At 32.0% G+C, this 13,066-nt stretch overlaps 1 protein-coding gene across 14 annotated transcripts in view; it reads left to right on the top strand.

Moving 5' to 3' along the window:
* Positions 1-13,066, top strand: part of LOC145260287 (ral GTPase-activating protein subunit alpha-1-like) — a 476,501-nt gene that overhangs the window by 266,079 nt on the left and 197,356 nt on the right. For all 14 annotated transcript variants that reach the window (XM_080118139.1, XM_080118137.1, XM_080118136.1 and 11 more), the window contains 4 exons: positions 3,350-3,421; positions 7,338-7,461; positions 8,312-8,467; positions 8,842-9,000. In XM_080118139.1, coding sequence (XP_079974265.1) covers positions 3,350-3,421; positions 7,338-7,461; positions 8,312-8,467; positions 8,842-9,000 — 511 coding nt within the window. The remainder of the gene's footprint in view (positions 1-3,349; positions 3,422-7,337; positions 7,462-8,311; positions 8,468-8,841; positions 9,001-13,066) is intronic.

Genomic DNA, 13,066 nt, shown 5'->3' with positions numbered 1-13,066 from the left:
AGATAATGAATAAATGTGGATTTATAAGATCAAAGAATCCAACCTTGATCGCCCTTCGGGGCCCGTGGCGCAGTTGATAGAGACGTTGAATCTCTACGGTTCCAGATGAACATTGTCTGAAGATAGCGGTTTCAATCCCACCCAAAGCGTGCCAGAGGTAATTGGTCAAAAATGTGGTGAGACGACGACAACTACGGATGGCAGTGATGGCTGAGAATGCAGTTAGGAGATTCGAAGTTCCTATCCGTCGCGGTTACCACCTGACGAAGGCCAGAGGAAGTTGGCCGAAACGTTGTGAACCAATAAAAACAAACAAACAACAACTAATAAAGATGAGACTAATAGTCCGAAATAAAAATAAAAATAAACATAAAAATGCTCATCTCAAAAATAAAAAATTCCAATTAAGGAATAATATATATATATACCAATCGGTACGGACCCGACTATGGAAGATCAGATAATGAATAAATGTGGATTTATAAGATCAAAGAATCCAACCTTGATCGCCCTTCGGGGCCCGTGGCGCAGTTGATAGAGACGTTGAATCTCTACGGTTCCAGATGAACATTGTCTGAAGATAGCGGTTTCAATCCCACCCAAAGCGTGCCAGAGGTAATTGGTCAAAAATGTGGTGAGACGACGACAACTACGGATGGCAGTGATGGCTGAGAATGCAGTTAGGAGATTCGAAGTTCCTATCCGTCGCGGTTACCACCTGACGAAGGCCAGAGGAAGTTGGCCGAAACGTTGTGAACCAATAAAAACAAACAAACAACAACTAATAAAGATGAGACTAATAGTCCGAAATAAAAATAAAAATAAACATAAAAATGCTCATCTCAAAAATAAAAAATTCCAATTAAGGAATAATATATATATATACCAATCGGTACGGACCCGACTATGGAAGATCAGATAATGAATAAATGTGGATTTATAAGATCAAAGAATCCAACCTTGATCGCCCTTCGGGGCCCGTGGCGCAGTTGATAGAGACGTTGAATCTCTACGGTTCCAGATGAACATTGTCTGAAGATAGCGGTTTCAATCCCACCCAAAGCGTGCCAGAGGTAATTGGTCAAAAATGTGGTGAGACGACGACAACTACGGATGGCAGTGATGGCTGAGAATGCAGTTAGGAGATTCGAAGTTCCTATCCGTCGCGGTTACCACCTGACGAAGGCCAGAGGAAGTTGGCCGAAACGTTGTGAACCAATAAAAACAAACAAACAACAACTAATAAAGATGAGACTAATAGTCCGAAATAAAAATAAAAATAAACATAAAAATGCTCATCTCAAAAATAAAAAATTCCAATTAAGGAATAATATATATATATACCAATCGGTACGGACCCGACTATGGAAGATCAGATAATGAATAAATGTGGATTTATAAGATCAAAGAATCCAACCTTGATCGCCCTTCGGGGCCCGTGGCGCAGTTGATAGAGACGTTGAATCTCTACGGTTCCAGATGAACATTGTCTGAAGATAGCGGTTTCAATCCCACCCAAAGCGTGCCAGAGGTAATTGGTCAAAAATGTGGTGAGACGACGACAACTACGGATGGCAGTGATGGCTGAGAATGCAGTTAGGAGATTCGAAGTTCCTATCCGTCGCGGTTACCACCTGACGAAGGCCAGAGGAAGTTGGCCGAAACGTTGTGAACCAATAAAAACAAACAAACAACAACTAATAAAGATGAGACTAATAGTCCGAAATAAAAATAAAAATAAACATAAAAATGCTCATCTCAAAAATAAAAAATTCCAATTAAGGAATAATATATATTTATTGAAGTTAGTTTAATGTTTTTAAGAATTATTGAAGTTAGTTTAATGTTTTTAAGAATTATTGAAGTTAGTTTAATGTTTTTAAGAATTATTGAAGTTAGTTTAATGTTTTTAAGAATTATTGAAGTTAGTTTAATTTTTTTAAAGAATTATTGAAATTAGTTTTATTTTAAGAATTATTGAAGTTAGTTTAATTTTTTTTTAGGAATTATTGAAATTAGTTTTATTTTTTTTTTAAGAATTATTGAAATTAGTTTTTTTTTTAACTTATCGAAATTAGTTTTATTTTTTTAAGAATTATTGAAATTAGTTTTATTTTTTTAGGAATTATTGAAATTAGTTTTTATTTTTTTTTTAATTATTGAAATTAGTTTTTATTTTTTTTTTAATTATTGAAATTAGTTTTATTTTTTTAGGAATTATTGAAATTAGTTTTATTTTTTTTTAATTATTGAAATGAGTTTTATTTTTTTAGGAATTATTGAAATGAGTTTTATTTTTTTAGGAATTATTGAAATTAGTTTTATTTTTTTTTAATTATTGAAATTAGTTTTATTTTTTTAGGAATTATTGAAATTAGTTTTTTTTTTAATTATTGAAATTAGTTTTTTTTTTAAAGAATAATTGAAAACACTTTTTAAAACTATTTTGGGAATGTTATGTATTGGATACGTTTTTTATAATGTTTGAAATTTTATTTTGATTTCAATAATCTCATGTTATATTGATTTCATTAATTTTATTTTAGCTGATTCCTTGCTAGATTGCAAAGTCAATTTTATATTCTGTCAAGGCAAGAAAGTGATCAAAGTAACAAATCAGTATTTTGTTTTAATATTAAATAATCACACAAAAAAATGGTTGATAAGCCATTAAATGCATAAAGTAAAACTTTAGCAGTTTTGTTTGTTTTTAAAACTTAAAGAAATCAAATTACTAGTCTTAGGGTGAGTCATTAGGATCAGGAATTGGAAAAATTAGAACTTTTGGGGGTATCGGAATTGGAAAATTTTGAGCTTAATTTGCGATTCCAGAAATGATTCTTTTATTTATTTTTTTGTTTAAAAACTTTATTTTTTTCATTGCTGGTACTAATGATGATTTGATAAATATTTATTGATTTTAAACGTATTATTAAAACTAAAATCTATGAATCATAATAATGAATTTGGATAAAACTGGCACAAGTAAAAAATATACATGAAAATCTCACAATGAGTTCATCAAAATCTAGTGTACAATGAAGAGAAAACATTGTTTATCAAATTAAAAAGAAAATTATAAGAATAAATTTAAAAGTAGATGAGGACTTTCTGTTAAGCCCTGCTCCTAAAAAAAAAAAAAGGAAAAGAAATTTAAGCGATTATTTCCATGAATACCAAACAATGAACAATTGAAAAAAATGAGAATTTTCATGAAACATTCATGTCGAATTTTACTTTAATAATTTTAATGGCCATTTTAAGAAGAATTAAAAAAAAATATTGTTGTAAGATTAGCTTTTGATTTATGCATATTATTTTTTCTTTCATTTTTTTTCATTTTCTCTAGGTGTCATTTTGATCTGTTAAAAAAGAGTGATAAACTTTTACGAGAATTGAAGAATTTGGATAGCCAAAAATGGTAAGTTCTTCATTTGCCTTTTTTGACATCTTCAATTGGAATAAATAATCCAATCTTCAATTATATTGGGAGTGAAAAGAAAAGTTTTAAACCAATTCATAGATCTAATATTACACCGAGTTTGAGGCCTCGAAAAGGCAATTGTAACAGTTTGTATGATTATAGGAGATATGCCGAAAGCCTCACGCTTAAGTCCACAAACATTCATTCAGTAAAACGACTTACTAAATTATTAATCGAATACTGTAACCAAGACCACTCAGCTACTTAAAACGAATGTATCCCTTTTGTAGGACATTTGACTTTTAATATTATATAATAGAGAACTTGAATGCCTATTAGACACTATCCTTAAGTGTCTAAGGTCTTTGTCATGACAACCTGGTATGAGAATACTTTTCCCTATACGTAAACCCTGACTAAATATTAAAAATCACATTGTATTTGCTGCCCAAATAAGATCTCCTTGCTATGCCTAACTTATACTGGCTTTTACGAGGAATGATGCATCTTCTTCAAGTGATGTTACCTCAAATAACAGCACAAAGCTGGATACTCCACCAGACTAGATGAATTCAAACTAAGAGACTACAAGAAAGATATACTATGACATATTTAAATGGTTAATTGGAAGAGAGGAAAATTATGTTCCCAACTTCTTTACTAACTCAGTGTTTGAGAGGTACAGAAGAACTTTAATGGAATATTCGAATATTTATGGATCCCATGTAAAAATCAAGGAAGGGTTAGGGGCCTCTCGATTTTTGAGAACTTTAATTGAAGTAAAATGAAACAAAATATAAAAGTTTAGCAAATTCAAAAATATTGATTAAATGAACTTTAAAAAGCTAATACTTTTTCAAAAGTTCAAATATATTAATTAAATGAATTTCAAAAAATAATACTTTTTCAAAAGTTTAAATATATAAATTAAATGAATTTAAAAAACTAATACTTTTTCAAAAGTTCAAATATATTAATTAAATGAATTTCAAAAAATAATACTTTTTCAAAAGTTCAAATATATTAATTAAATGAACTTAAAAAAATACTTTTTCAAAAGTTCAAATATATTAATTAAATGAATTAAAAAAAACTAATACTTTTTCAAAAGTTCAAATATATTAATTAAATGAACTTTAAAAAACTAATACTTTTTCCAAAGTTAAAATATATTAATTAAATGAACTAAAAAATACTTTTTCAAAAGTTCTCAATACAAAGTAAAACTCTAATTATGAACATCGAAACAATCTAGACATGGTTAAAATCACAGGCCAAATACACAAATATCATATTTTTAAAATTACGTACAGATTAGAAGACAGGTTACTTGAATTAGTTGGTGAAAAAGTTGTAAATGTTTAAAAAGCCTTCACTTCCACAGATATAACCACGAGAAGAACACCTTTGTTGACTTTCTGGCCCCGATATCTATACCTCTGACTTTAGGCAATTTAATTATTATTGTAACTATGATGATGTCCATTTAGCACAAAAACACAAGTTAACTTGTGTAGGTGGTTTTAATGTTTATATATAGGTGTTTATTTACTGAATTTATATATTTATTACTGACTAGCATGGGTGCCCGGCGTTGCCCGAGTGTTTGCAGGCCTGTTGAGCAAAAAAAAAAAAAAAATTGGTAGTAGGAAGGCAGACCCATACTGTGAAGGAGAAAAAGAATGTGAAAAAAAGTGACATCTTTGCTGTTACGACCACCGTCAAACCAGAAGTGACGTTAGTTTAAATTAAGGCCTGATAATTGAAAAGAGAGATGACTTTCGAAAATATCGGCGAAAAAAGCAACCCCTCCCTGTAGAAAAGTGCCCAGTTGAGAGTGAAGAAATTAATGTTTTTAGCCAATTTTTCGTCTGAAGGGTCGAGCTTCAAACGATACTGATCTTGTAAAAATCTGTTGCCTCTGTCAAAAGTTTTAGGCAGACATACATACATACATTTATATATTGATAGCTTAAATTTTCGACCCAAACTGATGAAAAAGCTTGTCGTATCTCTGAATACTCTTTATGTAAAATTTCTAATGTTTAGACCAGAAATTGTCTGAGTAATTTCGTAGAGACCGCAGAGATCAAATTTTTTAAAACTTTAACCCCTATTATATGACCCCTTAACATGTATTGTTTTGGGCTCAAATCAAGATATTAAGTTAGATCCATGTCCAAGGAACCTATATCTAAAATTTCAATTGTTTATACCCAAAATTGTCGGAGGAGTTTGGTAGAGTTCTCAAAGGTCAAATCGTTGAACTTTGGCCCCTTAACAGCCAAATTTCTGTCCGAAAACCGATTACAAAGATTTCCCAAATCTCAGTACCCTTTATATCAAATTTCGAGACTGTAGACTAAAAATTGATAGTTATTGTGTAGGAAAATGTACACAGACAGACAGACACACAGACATGTTCACTTTTATAGATATATATAGATTTTATTACAGAAAATTAGAACTACAAGTGCATTTAACATCCTTCTGTAATATATATATATATATATATATATATATATTTATATTCTTAATCAACTACTGCTAGGGTTCTGTCCCTCTTATTTATATAATGACATTGATATTTTAACGGTAATGTTAAACTTCTGCGAAAAACCTAATTTCATAGGGAAAGCTGTCATTCGTTTTAAGTTCTATTATACAGAATAAAAAGTAAGGTAGTGCTTACCTCCCTTGCACTGTGATTTTTGTAAGAATTTTATTTGACTACTCTGCGATCTCTTATTTTTGCCATATCCTGTTTCAACCGTTAATAAAAAAAACAAATACTTATCTAGACAAATACAAACATTATGGATTATGATAGGAATATAGAGGTCAATGTTCTTAAATATTTCATCAGATTAAACCCAACGAATATACTTGAACGTTTATACTTTGTATTTTTGAATTAACATTTTCTATTATTGCTTTGTTTTTTTTTTTTAAACATAGGCAATTTGTTGCTAAAATACTCTTTATTATTTGAACTCTTTCAACTACTGCTCGCATCTTGAGTTCGTTTTTCACAATGTTTTGGTTCGTGTAATTTCCGATCTTCAAGTGTTGAACTCTGAAATCGGTACAGAATTTCAAACAGAACCCATTATTTAATTCACGTAACATGCTTTCATCCTGTCAGCCATGACTGGGTAGAAGTTCTAATTCACAATTGTATTCTGAGAGCATACTTTTCCCTTGAATTAAATAAAGGGTTTCGTTCAAAGTTATATACAGATTCTTAAGCTTGACATGATACATCTGAAGAAAGTTGGAGGTTACATCAACTGACCTTTTTCGGGTGTATCTTGTCAAACTCAATCTTTCTGTCAAACTTTGCACAAAATTTTTAATGGAACCATTTATTTATTAAGTCACACGCTAGCATGCTCTTGTTCCATCAGCCATGACTGGATGAAATCCTAAGTACTTTGCAATTGTATTTTGAGTGTCATCTGTACTGATGATTGAACCTTTAAACTTCAGAAGAATAACCTACAACTGAATTTTATTTTATCTCTTATGCCATTCAATAGAAAGATTCCCCGAGTTCAACAAGATACATCTGAAGAAGGTCAGAGGTTACGTCGACATAAACATCATTAAAATGACATTCAAGATGAGAATAGTAGTCAAAAGAATCCAAATAATACATCCTCATCTCAAAAATGTAGAAATATATTACGCTATTAAAAAAAATACAATTGTTTGGTTGATATAGTTTTTAAAAATGTGAGTAGAGATATTGTTTTCTGTTTAGAAATACTATTCTTATTTTTAGAAGTGTAAAGTTAAATTATTTTTCTTTATGAATAACAAAATTAACTTTGGGAAGTGAATTGTATTTTGTTTATAGACGAATTTTATTTTTTGCTTCAAATATTTTTGTTTTTGATAATTTGTCTTCTAGTCGTGACACTCATAAAGTTGCTGTGATATATGTTGCGGAAGGCCAAGAGGATAAACATTCTATCCTTGCCAATTGTAGCGGGAGCAAAGCGTATGAAGATTTTGTCAGTGGATTAGGTTGGGAGGTGAGTAATTGCATGCTATCCTAGAAAATCAGTCTTTCAAGTTTAAACAAAAAAAATCCAACATTTTTATACTTGCATGTTAACATTTTATTGTATAAATACGTGTACTTTTTCATTCACTGCAACAATTCTTGCCGAGAAATGAAAATTTTGCACAAAAAAAAATTTAAATAATCAATAAAATATTGATACAATTTTATGATTGCTTACAACATTGTGTCAATCACATAAGTTTAAAAGTTTTCTTTTAAAAAGTAAACATTTTTTTACTTTTGATTCTTGTCCAGAATTTCCCCATATCAAAAAAACAAACAAAAAATCTGTATTGTGTACCTACCCATGTCAAAACTCCTGACAAAATCTCATTTTCCAAAAATCATGTAAATTGGTCAAGTAATTTTATTTTTAAATAAGAAAATCAAATTTTTTGAGTGACTCTTGCCTGCTATTTTGAAAAATAATTTCAAGAAAAAAGAGAAATAACTTAATAATTCATACTTAGTAGATTTATGATGTAATGCCTATGAATTCCCATGAATCACTTAAAAATGATTTTCTTTATAAAAATAAAACTGCTTGAGTTTTGGAAAAAGATATTTTCGTTTCATTATGGATATGTACATCATACAGATTTTTCTTTATTTTTCTTTTTTAATATTGGGGAATTCTGGACAAGACCTTTACTTATTTGTGACCAAATTGAACACAGCTGACCCATGGGAGCATTTAGATGCTTCCCTGGGATGTACTTGTATAATTGACATCTTTTAATTTTGTCATAAATGCATGATGTATCGACCTAAGACGTATCAACCTAATAAATCAATTCTTCTTGTTCTCTAAATTTCAGGTTGATTTGGAATCCCATCTCGGCTTTCTTGGTGGTCTGCAACAAAATAAAACAACAGGCGATACGGCTCCATATTACTCTAACTCTACATGTGAAGTCATCTATCATGTTTCGACACGAATGCCTTCGGGCAATGATACGGCGATGCATATTAAAGTAAGCTTTTTTTGTTTAGTTTCCATTTTATACTGAATTTGTTTGAAAAAAAAAAAAAAACTTGTTTAAATCATCATTTTTCAATGTTTTGATTTTTTATTTATTTATTTTATTTATTGGCAGCTAAATATCTTTGAATAAAATGAATATCAATTCTAATTCGATCACACCACGATTTTAATTACGATTTCTTGTTTTATTTTCAAGCAATTCTGAAATAGGTAAAATCAAAAACTGCCTTTTTGCGTTTCATATTTGATGATAGGACGATTTCATTTTTTAAAATAGTTTGAAAGTGATGACCTAGAAACACAAATATAAGCATATTACAAATTGTTTTTATCTCAAATTGAATCTTTGTTTTATTTTTTCAGATGAGGCATTTAGGCAATGACGAAGTACATATAGTTTGGTCGGAGCATAGTCGTGACTATCGGCGAAACATTATCCCTACAGAGTTTGGGGATGTCTTAATCATCATTTATCCTCTTCCAAACGGTCTCTTTAGAATCCAGATCAACAAAAAAGCTGAAGTAAGTCACAAATTTTATTATTATATGTACTCACTTGGAGTTCTCACATAGATCATTATCAGAAATTACTCACTGACAGTGTTCCCTGGAGTCTGAGTGACAAGTCTGCCCTGATTTCCAGTACTCTCCACCTCTTTTGAATACCTTTGCAAATGAATATGTGTTATCACAACAGCCGCTTGCCATTGGTGTCTTACTGATAATGACCACTAGAATTTGAGTGGTAACAAATCTCCCCAAGGTCCCAGTTCTTTTCGCACTTATCCAGTGGAGGTCTGGTTAGTGCTTTCTCTCCTCATTCTTTCCATCCTCCTCGACCCTTCACGACTATTTGGTGTGAAGCCAGTTGATGTCGACTCTACAATTTTTTTTTTTCACTTACAATTTTACAGTTTGTTTCTTTTTGTTCCATATTGGATTTGTTTCGATCTTTTTGTTTTACTTCTATTTTAGTTTCTATATATGCCCGGTTCGTATTTGCAGTTGATGTGGGTTAGTTTCCACATTCAAGCGTTTTCCTTAAAATTTCAGCTGCTTTTACCATTATCGTCTGTTGTATAGTCTGAGTCTTCCCCTTGATTCTGATTTCTCCTAGTTTTTTATCCATTTTTTTTTTTGTTAATTGTTCCTAGTGCTACTTCAATTATTGGTATCATCATCATCACTACTATCTTCATCATTGCAACAACAACAACAACAACTCATTATTTAAATTATTTTGAATTGTTCCTTTTGTTTTAACTGAATTGCTGTCTGGCTTTTTTCAAGTATCACACATTGAGATGAGAATTTTCAGTTCATATCCAGAATTCAACCTAATAAAAAAAAAAAATTTTTTTTAAATACAGAAAATTTTTTTATGGCATGGAATGAAAGTGTCATATTTCAAAAAGCATTAAAATCTAATTTTCTTATTTAAAAATAAAAAAAATACTTGATCAATTTATATGATATGTTTTTTTTTCCCAATTGAAGCATTATCTCCTCCCCTTTCATTTCCGTTGACTTTTATCAGTTTAGTAAGCATAAATTATTAATACTTAGATGCAATCAGCTTAATTTTCGATGGAGTGTTTGATTAACCACGACAAAAATTATATACCATATAAGGGAGATAAATCAAACGTTACTATGAAAATAAAACTTTAAAAGTTACCTCCCTTCATTTAATGAGGCTTGTAACTTTTGTACAAGTTAAAATCAACACATTTTTGTTTTGATGGATTGACTTCTGTAGAAATTCAGAGAAACGTGCGCTTTTGAGCTTAAAATAATTTTACCCTATTTAATTGAAGCAAAATATTTAATATTTTATTTTAGAACTTGAAAAATTAAGCATTTATTTTATAAGGAATATACTTTTTTTTTTTTTACTTGATGGAAAAATCTGTTTCATATTTTACTAGCCTGGGTGCCCGGGATTGTCCGGGTGTTTGTAGGTGTGTTTTGAGCAATAAAAAAAAAATGTGGTAGTAGGCAGGCAAGCTTTCAACCTGTGACGCGAAGGCAGAAAAGAAAGTGAAAGAAAATCTGACGTCTTACTGCTACTCCATGATGCACCCTAAAGCGTTTAAATTTAACATAGTTAATATGATTTGCAGAAATGGCATTGCTTTTAAACCTTCCATGAAAGCAAATTAGACACAAGGTTGTTTTTAATCCGGGGGAAAACCAATTCCCCCTAAAAAGGGAGCATTCTGGCAGTATCTAAATAAATAGTAATTGTTTCAGTATGAAGGGTTTCCCCTAAGGACCAATTACAGAACAGATACTACCCGGCTTGAAGGCCAGGAGTTTGCATTTGAATAGTTTAGCTTTGTTTATACGAAAAAGACAAACAAACACTGGAGATGACGACACGGTGAGAATTTTGTTTAACTCGATAAAAAAAAAAATATAGAGACGATGGCCGTTTGCGAATCTAAGATATTATGATCTGGGAAGTATGCGAAAACTTCTCGCAGAATCAAACGACACGAAAAGCCCGAGGTAAAAAAGCCTTTTGTGGACATCCACAAATGTTTGCGCACATTTTGCCTTTTATATAATAGATGCTTGTTATAAATATCCTCTTTTATTTTAAATCAGTGCCGATACTCATTATAACCCGGAATCTTATATAAGAAAATAGAATAATTTAAAAACCAAGGGTATTTTGTCTCCTTTTTAAAATTTTCTCTTTTTACACATTTCCAATCACATTAATCCCCACTTCCCCCTCTCATAAACTGTTCAATATAATAGAAAACTAAAGTCATCAATTAACTGACTTTTATTTTAAAACTTTATTGAAAAAATCAATTCAGGTAATTTGATTATGTAGTAGAACTGACATCTATTCAAAGTAATCACTTTCAGCCTCAATAACCGCCTTAAAACAGGTCCAGAACTGGGAGCATGCCTTTTTAGTAAGCGTAGGCAGGAGCTTGGAGAATACTCGGTGATCAGGCCGGTTTTGGTATTGTGGGAGGTCATGTTAGTGATGTTCTTGAAGTATAACCAAACGAAGTAGTCCAGCGGGTTCAGGTCGGAGGAGGAGGGAGGCCAGTGAGGAAGGGTACAAAATCGTAGCATTCCTTCTGAAGCCAAGCCCAGGTCTCTTTGGACTTGTGGGCTGGCACTGAGTCCTGCTGCCACACCCAGTGTCTGCCAGTGGTCCGCTGATTGCACCAAGGGATCACCACTCTTCAACACATCCAGGTACGCTTTGGTGTTGACTTTCAAGGCGACTTCAAAGATGTGAGGTCGCATGATGTGACCCTCACCTGAAACCATGCCAAAGACCAAACCGTGGCCAGAAACTTCATTGAGCTGTATCCTCAAGCATCGAACTGTCTGAATTTGCATTTTGATGGTGCTGGCAATGGTCCTGTTGTCATAACTTGGATCAGAGAGAGAGCATTACTTGTACAGTGGCACATCTCTGATCTCGCTCGTTGAACATTGTGTCACTTTCAGACATGATAGAAGGCTCCTATCACTCTTGGGATTTGTACACAACCGGCCAACTAGTAGATGGTCTGCAACAAAGAAAGAAAACCAGTTTTCATCAAACGGAAATGAAATCATGTTGTCTTTTCTTGTTCCACCTTGTATATGTTTTTTAAGAAAAAACAGTACTTACTTGTCATGTAGAAAATAGTAATATATCCAAAAAATTAATTGATTAGAAAATTATTTTTAGTTAAAAGTAACTTTTATGGAAAATGGGAGTAAATTGTATTTCCCTAAATGTAAATACCGTAAAGATTGCAAATGCAGGGGACATATCTATCCATCTTTTAGCCATTTTAATGGTTGACATCCAACCTCTCATTTAGCAAGATTTGACGAGACTAGTGTTTATGTAACACTTCAGGCATTGAGCCTATAAAAAAAAACCTAACCCAACTAAGGAAATCTGTTGAATTTCAGGTCATGTAATTTGAATTATGACTTTACCAGAGATAGATTAGTTTGGAAGTCAATTTTTAAAAGCTGTCCAACGCATGTCAACATGTAAAACACTAATATATAATGATGTAAACAATATCATAACTACAACGGATGTTCCAAAAGTAATGCTTCCTATTTTTTTAATTCTGCCCGAATGGATCACAAGAGATTGCAAATTGTTCTGGTTTCAACTCGAGAAAAAAAAAATCATAGTAATGGGCCAACAACCGCATAGCTCGAAATCAAACAATTTGATGAGCACCGACAATCGTCAAAGGTACGGATTCACTCTCGGACTTCTCGACTTGAGCGCCTTTTATACAACCTGTAATTTCCCTTATTTACATGTGTGCGGCGTGATTTCGTGAGACTTTACGAGACCACCATTCATAAAACTATGGGCGCCATCTTTGATCTGTCTCTTTCTTGCCCAGCCCTGCTTGATGCACACACGTGGTAAAACCTCTGTTTTCCTTTCTCTTAACTTTAAACATGGCCTCCTGATCTCTAAATCACATTTTGTGCTCCCTCATCCATTGTGGCAGTCATCTTTCCCTTCTCGGCCTCTGAGGTGCCTCACCATCCTCTTGCAGCACATTGCTTTCCACGGTTTCACTTTAAACTGGCCTGA

This window comes from Euprymna scolopes, chromosome 36, assembly GCF_053919585.1.
Source record: "Euprymna scolopes isolate OS-2025 chromosome 36, ASM5391958v1, whole genome shotgun sequence".
NCBI classification, from domain to species: Eukaryota; Metazoa; Mollusca; class Cephalopoda; order Sepiida; family Sepiolidae; genus Euprymna; species Euprymna scolopes.
The sequence above is the reverse complement of the archived record's forward strand: the minus strand, read 5'-3'. Positions and strand labels throughout refer to the sequence as shown.